The sequence below is a fragment of the Ochlerotatus camptorhynchus genome, unplaced genomic scaffold (genome assembly GCF_037179485.1).
Source record: "Ochlerotatus camptorhynchus isolate MF236.1 unplaced genomic scaffold, CSIRO-AGI_Acam_v1.1 ptg000042l, whole genome shotgun sequence".
Classification (NCBI taxonomy): domain Eukaryota; kingdom Metazoa; phylum Arthropoda; class Insecta; order Diptera; family Culicidae; genus Ochlerotatus; species Ochlerotatus camptorhynchus.
This window is the reverse complement of record NW_027040533.1, coordinates 525,864-538,254: the sequence shown is the minus strand read 5'-3', so window position 1 is coordinate 538,254 and position 12,391 is coordinate 525,864. Positions and strand designations below refer to the sequence as shown.

At 37.2% G+C, this 12,391-nt stretch overlaps 1 protein-coding gene across 4 annotated transcripts in view; it reads right to left on the bottom strand.

The window, feature by feature from the left end:
- The window catches only part of Trim9 (E3 ubiquitin-protein ligase Trim9), a 319,633-nt gene that overhangs the window by 41,989 nt on the left and 265,253 nt on the right, over window positions 1-12,391 (bottom strand). For 2 of the 4 annotated variants that reach the window (XM_065237176.1, XM_065237191.1), the window contains exons 5-6: window positions 8,661-8,820; window positions 5,233-5,265 (exon numbers count right to left, since the gene is read on the bottom strand). In XM_065237176.1, the coding sequence (XP_065093248.1) occupies window positions 5,233-5,265; window positions 8,661-8,820 (193 nt within the window). The remainder of the gene's footprint in view (window positions 1-5,232; window positions 5,266-8,660; window positions 8,821-12,391) is intronic. The other 2 variants (XM_065237183.1, XM_065237201.1) reach the window with 1 other exon arrangement.

Genomic DNA, 12,391 nt, shown 5'->3' with positions numbered 1-12,391 from the left:
GTTATACCATGCTGATATAAGCATTAACTTCTCCAGAGGATCATCACCCATCGTTTCAAACATATGCTGCACTCTCATTGGTGGAAAAATGACAGCACAGCGATCAAAAAATAATCGATTAGTTTTTAATCGAATAATTTAAAAATGGGACATCTCTGATTTTGGTGTGATTGTTTTGATAAAAAAAGAGCGCAAAATTTCATCTCTACCGAGGGGGCAGCAAAACCACAAAATTACCTTGCATACGGGGGGTATTCATCGGATGAAAGGGACCGCGAAAGAGGACACTAAAATATACATTTTTTCTTCCGACTGTTTCATCTTAGTATTCTTCTTTGGTTGATCCATAGAAAATCAAGCTTGACAAATTAAAAATATAGGCACGATCCATAAATTAAACATATATTGTTCATGTATTGGACACTGTTATTTTAAATTTGATACATAAACCTTGGAAAATTGGTTTATTATTACGTAGCTACTCAGTTTTACTGTCCTGCCCGTGTTTTTTTTTCAAGTGCACAGAGCGGAGCTAGTGGTGTGTGTGTGATTACCTCTCACCCCAGCAGGCCTGGTTTCAACCCCAGTCGGCGCCGTCGGGATGTTCTGAGGCATAACATCTCTGATCACGCCTTCACGCCCTCACGATCCTTCGGATGGGAAGTAAAGCCGTTGGTCCCCGGTTCATGATTTGATGGGTTGATAGGTAGGGTCCAGGTGTGGGAGCTGCCTTCCTGGCACGTCGGTAGCATTGGTGCTCAGCACGGAAAACAAGATCGACGGATAAAACAAACCAAAGGAAAAAAAAATCTCTGATCACGTCTTCCTTCGGAAAGTAAGGGAGGTAAAGCCGTTGGTCCCCGGTCCATGAGCTCATGGGTCGATAGGTAGGGTCTAGGTGTGGGAGCTGCCTCCCTGACGTTGGTAGCATTGGCACTCAGTACGGAAAACAATATCGACGGACGAAAAATCAAGGAAAATAATAAGCCTCTCAAAGAGCTAAGATTCTAACAGAAACATCCATAGGAATTTTTTTAAGAAGATTATTATAAAACCTTCTTTTGGAAGCTAACGACAAAAAAACTCGGGCAGAACCGTAAATCTAAGTAGCTACGCAGTAATGGAGTAACTTTTTAATTTAAGAAATAGTGTCCAAAACATGAACAAAATATGTCTAATTTATGGATTTTTTTTTATTAGAGACATTTTACACTTGTATTGTGCATTCATGTCTAGTGTTTATGGATCATGCCTATATTTGTAAGTGCGCGAATTTGATTTTCCATGTAACACTTTCTTCAGTTTAAGATTGCTGAATGTTTTATGGGTCTTTTGCAATATGTTTATGGGTAATTCATACAATTTCAGTGCTCATTACATTTGCGGTACATTTTTACAATTCACACTTTTTTAGGGATTTTCACTGAAGTTTTATGGATTATTTAGGTGTTTTTAAATTCACTTTTAAATTTGTTATGGATAATTTATTGGTTTTCATATTCAAAAGTATGTTTGCCACGTGCATGTGTCGGTATCAGGGCACCAACATTTACATGACTTCTTCGTAGTGTGCAGGTTTGCTGCAAAAGTGGAATATCAGGTTCATTGATGTATGCTTTGTGGGTGCTGATATTAGAACCGTTGAAGTTTGCAATGATCATGACATCTATTAGAAATAAACATTCTCAACGATTCACCATGAAAAGCATACATGTTGTTAACGGCTTTAAATATTGGAGCTATTGTTAGAATTTTATTTTTAACTCTTTTGATAATCGAAACTAATTATTTAACTAAATAAATGTTCAGCTCTTTGAAAGTTTTTCTTAGTTCATCTAGGGTACATATCCCTAACCTCGGTCTAAAATGAAGCCATTGATAACATATTATGTCAATATCTTATGTAATTATTGAGTTGCAAACGATATTTCACTGTTAACATTTATGCGTAACCACATTGTTGACTTCTTATTCACTTCTCGCGTAAGAATGTAACAAAGATGAGGAAAAAATAGACAATGTTTTTTTTCCGGTTGATCCAGATAACATAAATCACGATCAAAATCAAAGCAAAATAAACCATCTCACGACCCCACATGTAACGAACTGTTAAGTCAAGTGAAAGCAAGCCGAACTGAATGCATTAGCTCTTAAGTAACATTGACAGATTCAAGCTGAACAATTAATTAGGTCCTAAGTAACATTGACAGATTCTCTTCTTCGACTTTCTCTTTCCATCCTCACGATCATGTAGAGACATTCCCAGCTATTTTCAGCACATCGGAAAGAAGTTACTATCTAGCTTCTAATACGACAAACATGACAAGAAACGGTTATGTACCCAAGTTATTAACGAAAGAGAATGTCGACGAAGAGCATCGATCAATGTTACTTTAAACCCTGATGCATTGTTTGGCTTGATAATTTTTAAAAGGGCCTAATCGGAAATGTAATGCATGATCAAAGTTGAGAGGGTTTGCACTCAAAATCGTAAAAACGTAGATCACTTCCTCGCTTTTCCTAAAAAATCTGTTCAAATATGAGTTGGAACTGACAATATGACAAATGAACTACATCGTTCGGATTAAGGTCGATGTTGTATATTCATCTTGTTAGTCCCAATTTTGTTTACACAATTTTGGGTAGCACTACTTTTGACGAATATGAGTAAATCCTACTCAAATTTGGGTTATTTAGAAATAGCGTGTGTACCGTTTTGACCCGTTTTTTTAACGCGAAGATTGAACTTTCGCCTACGAGATTTTTCAGTGGAGTGAAAGAATAAGAAACGATCCGCTGAGTTTCACGAAACTGACTGTTGCAAATGGGTTTTTTCTATAGGTCGAGGTCAGAGTCTTCGTCAACGCGAAAGTTAATAATAAAGTTCGTTGACCATAATTAAGAGCACGTCTCAAATTAAATAAATAATAAATTCGTAAATTTTTGAAAGAATAATTAAAAATTCGATGTTAATCTAAAAATGAATTCCATTTTGCTAGGAGTTTCCTGCATATAAATTTTGAACTGTTGTAACACAAATTTCAAATTAATCTTTGAGCAATTCTCAAATCTATTTTAAATTTATCTAGAAACGAAATATGTGGGTGAAGATAATTCACGAGAACAGTCCAAATAAATTCTGTGAAGAGTTATACGAGTTTGCATGGCAGTTAGTACAGAGACAAATAATGCTAGGTTTGTAATGACTCATTTAACCTACTGATCCTTTCGGCTCAATTGCATTTGGTTTTACGCTTAATAATACAATAATACGCTCAACCGGGAATATTTTAATAATTCCGGGAAATGTTATGAGACCGGAAATATTATGTAAAGCAAAAATTCTTAATTTGTATTAAATGTAAATTATAAAGCATAGTAAAAAAATTATTCAGAATTTTACGAAAATGAAAAAAAAGGTATTTTAAAACGGGGTAACTTTGATAATTTTTCTAAAGTATATGCAAAATATTTTTTGAAAACTATTAATGATTTTCAAATATTTTTTTTTTAACAAGTGCTGAAGATACTAGAATCAATTCGTCAGTAATATGTATAATGGAAATTATTGCATTTACTTATTTTTTTTTGTCTTGTGTCCGAGCATCAGTTTTTGTTTTGTTTTGGGGTTACTAACAATGATGAATATAGAAAACATGCGTGTATCTCAAACAATTTAGTTAAATAAATACTAAGCTTGGAATTAGTATATAATCAGTAACATCATAAGTTATAAGAAGACAACATAGAATTTGTGATTGCTATATCGGAAATATATTTAATGAGTGCCTTTTCAATCTGGCAAAACTCAAGAAAGTTGGGTTTTTTTCTTCAGATAGTTAGAAAATATGTAAAACATACTATATTAAAAATATAAACGATATCAAATGTTAAACCCTAAGCTAAAAAATGGAATCAATGTTTCCAATTTGTAAATAGTCCAGAGAGTAAATCACTATATTCTACTATCAAAGCTACCTGCATTATCAAAAATACCCCGTTTTACGTTATATGAAAATCCGAAATATGATGTAGGCATGCAAAGTAATTTTCGAACTTAGTGACAACAAACGAGTGGAAAAAAATCTCAGTCAGAGATATTTAAAATGAGTTAGTATATACAATTAGGTTTAGTGTAAAAATGGAGAAAAAATTATAAAAATTATTATTTTCATACACAAGATTTGTGACTCTTCTGTTGATCCGATGGAACTAACGCAACCTAACACTAAGGTAGTAATAGAAACATAGTGTACTAAGATTTTGATGAATTAATATGATTTACAGTAACGTGGGGCAAGATGGGTCGGTTAGTACATTTATTAATTTAGTTGTCAGTCAATATCAACAGGTTCAATGCAAACGTATGATGATATTTATGTCATTGCATTGGGGCTTCATTGAGCCTGTTTATGTTGACAAACTAAAACATTAATAAGCCCAAAGCCCATCTTTTTTCGTGCCCCCTGGTTCAAAGATACTCAATTTTTTTTTCAGTTTATAATCAATTTCTTAGGCATTTTGATGTTATAAAGCTATTATAATGTTAGATTCAAGTGCCAATCTTAATCTTTCATCAAAGAGATCATAAAATGGTTTAAATTTTTGATTCCCAAGAATCCTAAGCAATTTTTATGAGTGCCATCTTACCGAGTAGGTAGTAATATAGTTAAATTCAAGGAATGTACATAATTTAAAAAAAAGCAACTCAATTTAATTACATTGGCAAAGAACAACGTTCCACTAAACATTTGAATTTGAAAAGATAATTGCTAAATAGTGAAATTTACGTGCCACAAATGAAAACATGCTCAGGATCAGCACATTTGTCTAAACCTCATCTCACTGCAGGTAAATGAGGTAGAAACTCATTTTTCTAGCATCCCACCAGACTTTATGTTTTGATTATCCAGATGCAAGTCAGTGGTTGAGTGAAGTTTCTGTAAAACGTAATGCAGGAAAATACCCTCACGCCCACTCCATAGAGAATGTGAATACACCCGGTAACCTGTGATATTCGTGTACTCACTCGAAATGATGCATAAAATAAATCATCGCTACCGTGCAGGGTGAAGGGCGAAACAGAAGGCAAACAATTGCAAAATGAAGAAAAGGGGAAGGGAAACAGATCTGCACATATAAATAAACATTCGAATGCAACTGAAGGTATCGGCTTAAAGCGTGCTATTTCGCAGACTCATTCGTTAGCACTATCTTGTCATCGTTTCTCACCTGCTGGCAGTCGTTCTTCTCCTTCTTTAGCAGCTGCATGAAAGATAATTGCAATTTTATTTATGTGCAAAATCGAATACGTTCATTTAAATCGTGAGCAATATGCATGATGTGGATGTCGCCGAGGAGCAGAGCTAAAGGGGATTTGTTAGGGGGTGAAGGAAGGACTCTTGACTAGTTCTAGTAGAATGGGATAGGGAAGCCTACATACTCTGGTTGGTTCAGCGTGACGATTTTTCGCTCGTGTTGAGTATGAGAGCACTGTCGAGTTGATTAAAATTCAAGTGCTGATGTTGTTATAAGTAGTAGCTCTAGCAGCATAGATAATGTTATTGTTGTACACATACTTCATGTTATAGGCACCGACTAATTAATTTGCTTCGTCTCCTTTTTTCGACGCCTTTTACCATGCTCCTTTCTTCATTTCCTCCACCTCCCCCAGTTGGTTGCCTTCCCTTTTTTATCATTCTGAATGCCGTTGGGCGTCATAAGTTTAAATATAACCTCCCATGCAGCAATAATGCTTGGAGTCAAGCTTTCCTTCGCTTTGCAGAACGACACGATCGTCTAAGACGTTGAAGCAGAGAAAGAATGCTTTTCCTTACGTTCCGTACTCGCTCGCTGGTTGGAGCCAATTTGAAGCCAATAGAAGTGGAAAAGCAATAAGGTCCTTTTCGTTTAAATAAAGTTCAAATAGGCCAATTTCGAAACGCCCTCGAGCCAAGATGACAGAGTGAAGCACAGCGTGACATGATTAAACATACCCAAAATGGGACCATTCTGAAAATTATCTTCCACTAGAAATGGAGAAGTTTCCTCTTCTTTTTTTTCGTTCTTTTTTTGGACGTGATGCAATGATGGAAGCAAGTCGCTGATTGAATATAATAATTTGACTCTCTTTCTTTACATAGAATAAGGCAGCTATGCAAAGTAGGTCAAACAGCTAATGAAGTTTTCGTTGAAATTGACTGTGATGGAGCGCAAGGTTTTTGAAAAAAAAAAAGATTGAGATTAATGATATGATGACAATTGTCTTTCATTGCATACAAATTGAATGTTCTTATTGTTTATTCAATTTAGCCCTAACTCTTTAATAAATAATAATCGGTTGACGTTCCTACAAAGTAGCTATCTAACATAAGATTGTATTAAAATATCCTTGGAATTTCGTGCATGATTGGTAACGTAAGGTCGCCATTATTCCCTCAACTACTTAAATTCTCCGAAAGATTCTTACGACTCATATTGAATTTACTTTTGAGCTTCCACCGGAAGTATCTCCAGAGTTCCCCCGGAAATTTTAAGCGATTTCCTGTTGTGGGGGTTAACCTCCGCATATAACTATAACTATCATCATTGGGAGTAGCAACAGGTACATTTTATATTTATTGCTGCCATTCGCATGATAAGAGAGTGCACTAAAGTTCATATTTTATAGTAAACCTCTCACTGTGCATCGGCTTGTACCGTTGGCCAAAGTACTAAAATTGACCTTTACGCCGACGTATTTTGTGTCGGTGGTGGCGTGAGCACAATTTTTGCCCGGCTGCGGCGGCGTGCATCGGCGTGCAGAATAGTTACCTATGCTAACTAACAATCTTTGTTGCATGACTATTTAGGTATTCAAATAACAAAACAGTTGTTATGATTTTTATGTGACTTATTTCAGTCACAATAGAGTTGCTGGAGCTTTTCGAAACCGAAGTGTGCTACTTAGGAAATATTTGCAAGTAGCATAAATCTAGATTCAATGAACGGAGGTCTTTGTGCTAGAGCTAGATTGTTTTCAAAAACTAACTATTTAGTTGCAGTATTTACCAGACGTAAACAAAATGATCAATGGACGATATTTCTCAACAAATAAGTCAATGCCAACTAGTTCATGGATTATGGTCTCAATATTTCAATGTCTTAGAATTAGAAGTTAGATAAAATGTGATTTTTAAGTATTCTTGTACCTTTTCATTTGACGAATGAAACTTTAGGTTGGCATGAACAAATTAGTGACGAGGATTTATCAGGACTCGACCGGGTTGGAAAATATTGGAAAGCTTAGTGATGGTAGATGTTGCTTTTATAATTTTTAGGGCGAAGACTCTGAACATTTATTGTGTCATTGCATTGCTCTATTCAATAAACGATGCAGATTTCTGGATAAAGAACCTGGAGAAATCTGAACTATTATGCCCAATAAAGTTGTAAACTTCATTCGAAGTGCAATTCCATGTTGGAATAATGCCGATAATCAACGATGAAGAACACTCTTGTTGGTTGGTCATCAATACACACGGCAAACAGCAAAAACAGAATACACCATAATAGTTCAAAACACTGGTCGCAGTGGAAAATGTACCTGACAAGGAAAAAAAAGTATACAAAAAAAACATTGCTACATTTAAGTTAATTCAATCAAATTCCGGAATATTGTCCATAATCTCGAGTTTTCGGCGTAATCTCAGATTTTTTATAAATCCTAGATCTTTAAAACTCCCCCAGATCCAATAAATCTTCCTTATTTTAGAGCTTTTCTTTCAAAATTTCTATAATTCTTAAACAATTTTTTGATGTAAACTTTCACTTTCCTAAACTCTGCCTAATCTACCTCTCGTTCAAATGAATTTCGGCTAAATGGCGTTCAACCTACGGTAAAGGTGGGTAATTCGTGAATCTGATTATAACTCCAAATCAATCCTTTTCACATCTAGAGCAGGGGAGAACAACCCATAATGAACTCCTGATGTTAAATGTCCACTTATAGAAAAACAAAGATAACCTTCCTCAGATCCGGAGGTATGGGGTTGCACAAATAATTCCTGATCATGAAATCATATATTGACATACTGATTCTTTAAAAACAATGCAAAACAAGGAACAGTTGTTAAAATCATCGGCTACAAATTAAGCTTTTAACAGCATATATCGGAAAGGAATTGAACGAATTCACTTTTTGTCTATGTTTTATATGATTTATTTTAACAATTTAACACTCTATTGAGATCTTTTTTTCTGATGTAAAATAAAAGAATACTTATTTGAAGTACATCATGCCTTTGTATTATCTTCTAGCAGGTTATGGATTGTTTCTATCAAGCAGTGCATTTCACCCCAATATTGTGCTGCATTTTGTCCATTGTTGTCGTGCGTCTTTCTTCAATGTTGTGGTCCATATTGTACCATGAATCACGAAGAAGACTCATCGGAAGACACCGGTAACATCCCACTGAATGGATTGCTCCCTAATTGGAAACCTCATTAGCAACCGATATTGGTGAAGTTTAGAAGCATCACAACTTTTCAGTGAATCTGCCCCCGTCATAAGTAGGTCGTTTAATACTAATGCACCTAACCAGCATAATAGTAACCGCAACGTCACGCTCAACCAACCAATGCTTGAGGTTTGCTCTCTTTACCATATCCAGTATACTCACGTTTCATTTGAATGAAGTTAAGATTATCGATCGCCCGAATAACCGAGCTGTCGTCCAGCGTGAGATCGATGATGGGAGACACCCGGGGCGCGGCATTCGTCACCTCCTGATGCCACGTCATGTCGGTGTTCGCTACCCTGTTAATCAGCATCGAGCCAACCTGTAGAGTGGAAAAGAGAGGAAAAATATATGTTGAGGATTGTTTGTGTTACACGCGCGTACGGCATAGGCAAACCGCATGTGATTTATCATCAGCCACCACACCAGGCACCACCATCGCCTTCATCATCTCGTCGGTTATCCGTCAGCATAGTGTGACGAATCCTCGACGCGTGTGAAAAAGGTTCAACAAGTCCATTGAGAAGTGGTGTTGATTAGCTTTAGCAACGGTTTGAAACTTGCCAATAAGTTGAAGTTGAAGTTAAAGAAGGTGAGGAGCTTGAAAAGGTGCTGGCTGGTTGGGCCCCTGCGATAATCTACAACTCACCAGCACCACCTAACGACATCGAAGGTCGCCGCTGATTGTGTTCTCATTCCATTGCTGACCTTTCTGTCGTCAGAAATGTTAGCTATCTATAATCCGGCGACATGATTTTAGCCATACAAGGAAGAGGCGTTGAAAGTGCCTATCAAAATAGATTGGCTCGAACATTGGACGCTTGCATACGTTTTTCGGACACACAACCGAGAAGTGAGACCTACCAGGTTTGAACGATTTCGGTACACAATGGTGCAGGTATGTCACGTTTGCTGGACCAAACCGAAATTCCGAACCCAGGCAATACTGATTGGGACACATGTCTTTAAGTGCATACTGGTGGTTGCTAGCAAGAAGCGATGATTGAATGCGGTCGTGATCCGTATCTCCTTTGTTTGTTCAATAAAATTGGACATGCATTCGATTGCCATAATTTTCACCATCCAAATTCATGTTCATATGTCAAGATAAGTAGGACAAGTAACACAACTTCAAGAGTGAATTTCAGAATAGGAGACAAATCTCTATTTGGTGCATTCATAAACGTTCAGTGTTATAATGACCCTGGGACTGCCATCATACTTGTTCTGTTTGAAAAACTTGTTGAACTGAGTTCCAGAAATCTCCTGTACAATTTTTATCAACCACATCGAAACGATAATTTAATATAGCCACACGTGGTTCGTTTCATTTCCGTTCCCGGTCCAATTTCGCTAACATCGTTTTGCTTTCCACACCATCATAAAGCGAAATGGCCACCGGAAACACCAAACATAAGGATATTTATTCACACACAAATCATAAAATACATTTAATATGTTCTCGTTCGCGTGGTCCATTCGTAGAACTGCATGTGCTGCATGAGCATATCTATGGCTGAAGATATCGTCGGGTTCATGCAATACTGGCACAACTCAAAATTTCCCATTTTGCCGTTTTTCGGTTAAAAGCATACAAAATCCAAATAATGTCACTTTATAACAACTTATTTTCCAAGGCCGGACATTCAGCTAGCGTTGGATTGACAAAGTGAAATTTTTGATGAATTTTATTTTGAGCTATGACAGTATTGCATGAACCAGACGATGTGTACGAATATGTATGAACCGTACAGCCTTTGTCCCGTAGCTGGAGCCAATTGAGGCCCGTCCAAATAAACACAGCCAGTCCTCCTATGAGGACAAAGAACAGGAAAATACAAAGTACAAAAAGACCGGAAAATTCCTTCCGATATGTGACTGTTGACCGTAAATCTCTTTGTTTCCCACAAACAGCTTTTTTCACGCCGTACAATCTGGCAAAAGTCCTGCGTCCCGCTAGTTGGAGCTTTCGGCAACGGTAGTCGATGGTAGGTAGATGGTTTTTATTCGATTCACTGTTTTTCAATGCAAGCAAGGATGCTGGAATGTAGAATGGTAGATTTTTTTAGATCGCCTTATGTGCGTTTATGTTGCCTACGGTCGATTTTCCTTTTGACGATGCACCATAAAAATCAAAAAAGATTTATTTTTACAAAGCTAATAAATGGGTTAAGTGATCAACCTCCAATCAGATAACCCAACCCGACTACTCAGAAGTAACAGAGACTCCTTACTACTGCGCACAATGGAGCAGAATGGTACTTTTATTGGGCAAAAATCGTAGCACTCCACCAAGGTTTGGTGTCTTTGGTTAAGTTATATTTTGAGATGGTTAAGGACCTAATTAGTTTAGTTTGAGATCACGTCAATCAGATGGCGCTAGGTTCGGAAAAATTCAAAAACTCAAACCTTATGCATGATTTTATGCGCCTATGAGTTTTGCCTTGCACAATTCAACATCGCATAAATCACCGATGAGTTTTCAGGTTCAAACATTATTTTCTTTATAGTTTGGCGTTATTCATTATTATTACTATTGTTTGTGTATCAGTGGTTGGAAATATAATACAACATGCATAAGCATGCTATCAATTAACGTTTGAGTGGTTTTTATAAGTTTATAGCTGAAATGATGTTTCGGCGTTGTGAGTGTGAGTGTGTGCATATGCAGGAGAATCTCAAGCGTGAATTTTGTTTACCGCATTGCACACAAGTTTATTCTCGCAAGGAGACTCAATGAATGGGATTTGCGAATGATTTTCGGAACACTGGCAAGGACTATCCTTTTTTATGTTATTTTCAGCTATTTTCTACAAAGTGTAATAAAAAAGTCTTGATGTACCCGGTCTAGTACAAAAGTTCAAATTTGGCACACTTGTTGATAACCTCTTTTTTTCCTTCATTTGTTTTCCGTCGATCTTGTTTTCCGTGCTTAGCGCCAACGCTACCGACGACAGGAAGGCAGCTCCCACACCTGTACCCTACCTATCGACCCATCAACTCATGAACCGGGGACCAACGGCTTTACTTCCCTTCCGAAGGGAACAGAACAGATTGAACCCAGGCCTGCTGGGGTGAGAGGTAATCACGCTTACCACTACATCACCAATACCGCTGTTGGTAGCCTCAATACACGTAGAAAAAAATTAAAGGGTTGTGTCCTAGACACGACCGCAGTATGACGTAGAACCACACAAAATTGATGTTTTTCATTAATTTTTGACTGTTATACTTTATCTTAAAATTTTCAAGTATTTCAATGTTTCGGTTATGGTTCACTCAAAACACATTTTTCTTGACAAATATCCATGTGAAATTCCACATGATCTTCACACATAAACAGAATCCACTCAGAAGTACACATGAAATTTATACGCAAATGAATAGTATGTGTGGTCACGCATGGTTTTTATATGTACAAATATTAAGTATGTGACCGAAACATAGATATTGATTTGTTGATCACGTTGCAACAATTCATGTGTGGAACACATAAAAACTCCAGAACAAGATCCTTAGGATGATCCTAAACAGTCCTCCACGGACCCGAAATTCTGAGGTCTACCGCCTGGCTGGCCATCAGCCTCTCGAAGAGCGACGAACGGTCTCCTTGGAAAGGTTCAGAGACACCTGTCTGAGATCAGATCTTCAGATCATACGTGATCTGGCACGTTAGTTAAGTTAGACTCGTAGTTAGGTAGGTTATCAGGGGGTTTTACATGCACGTTTTTTCAAGTCTCATTCCTCATTGCGGTGGACACGCCGTGATCCACCTATAGCCGCTGACTTAGTCCTGCTTGCTGCAGGACCTAGTGCCACGCCGTCCGAAACGGTAATGAGCAGAGGCAGGAGAGCAGCGCTGATTTATATCTTTTCAGGTTCAAGCAGAATGA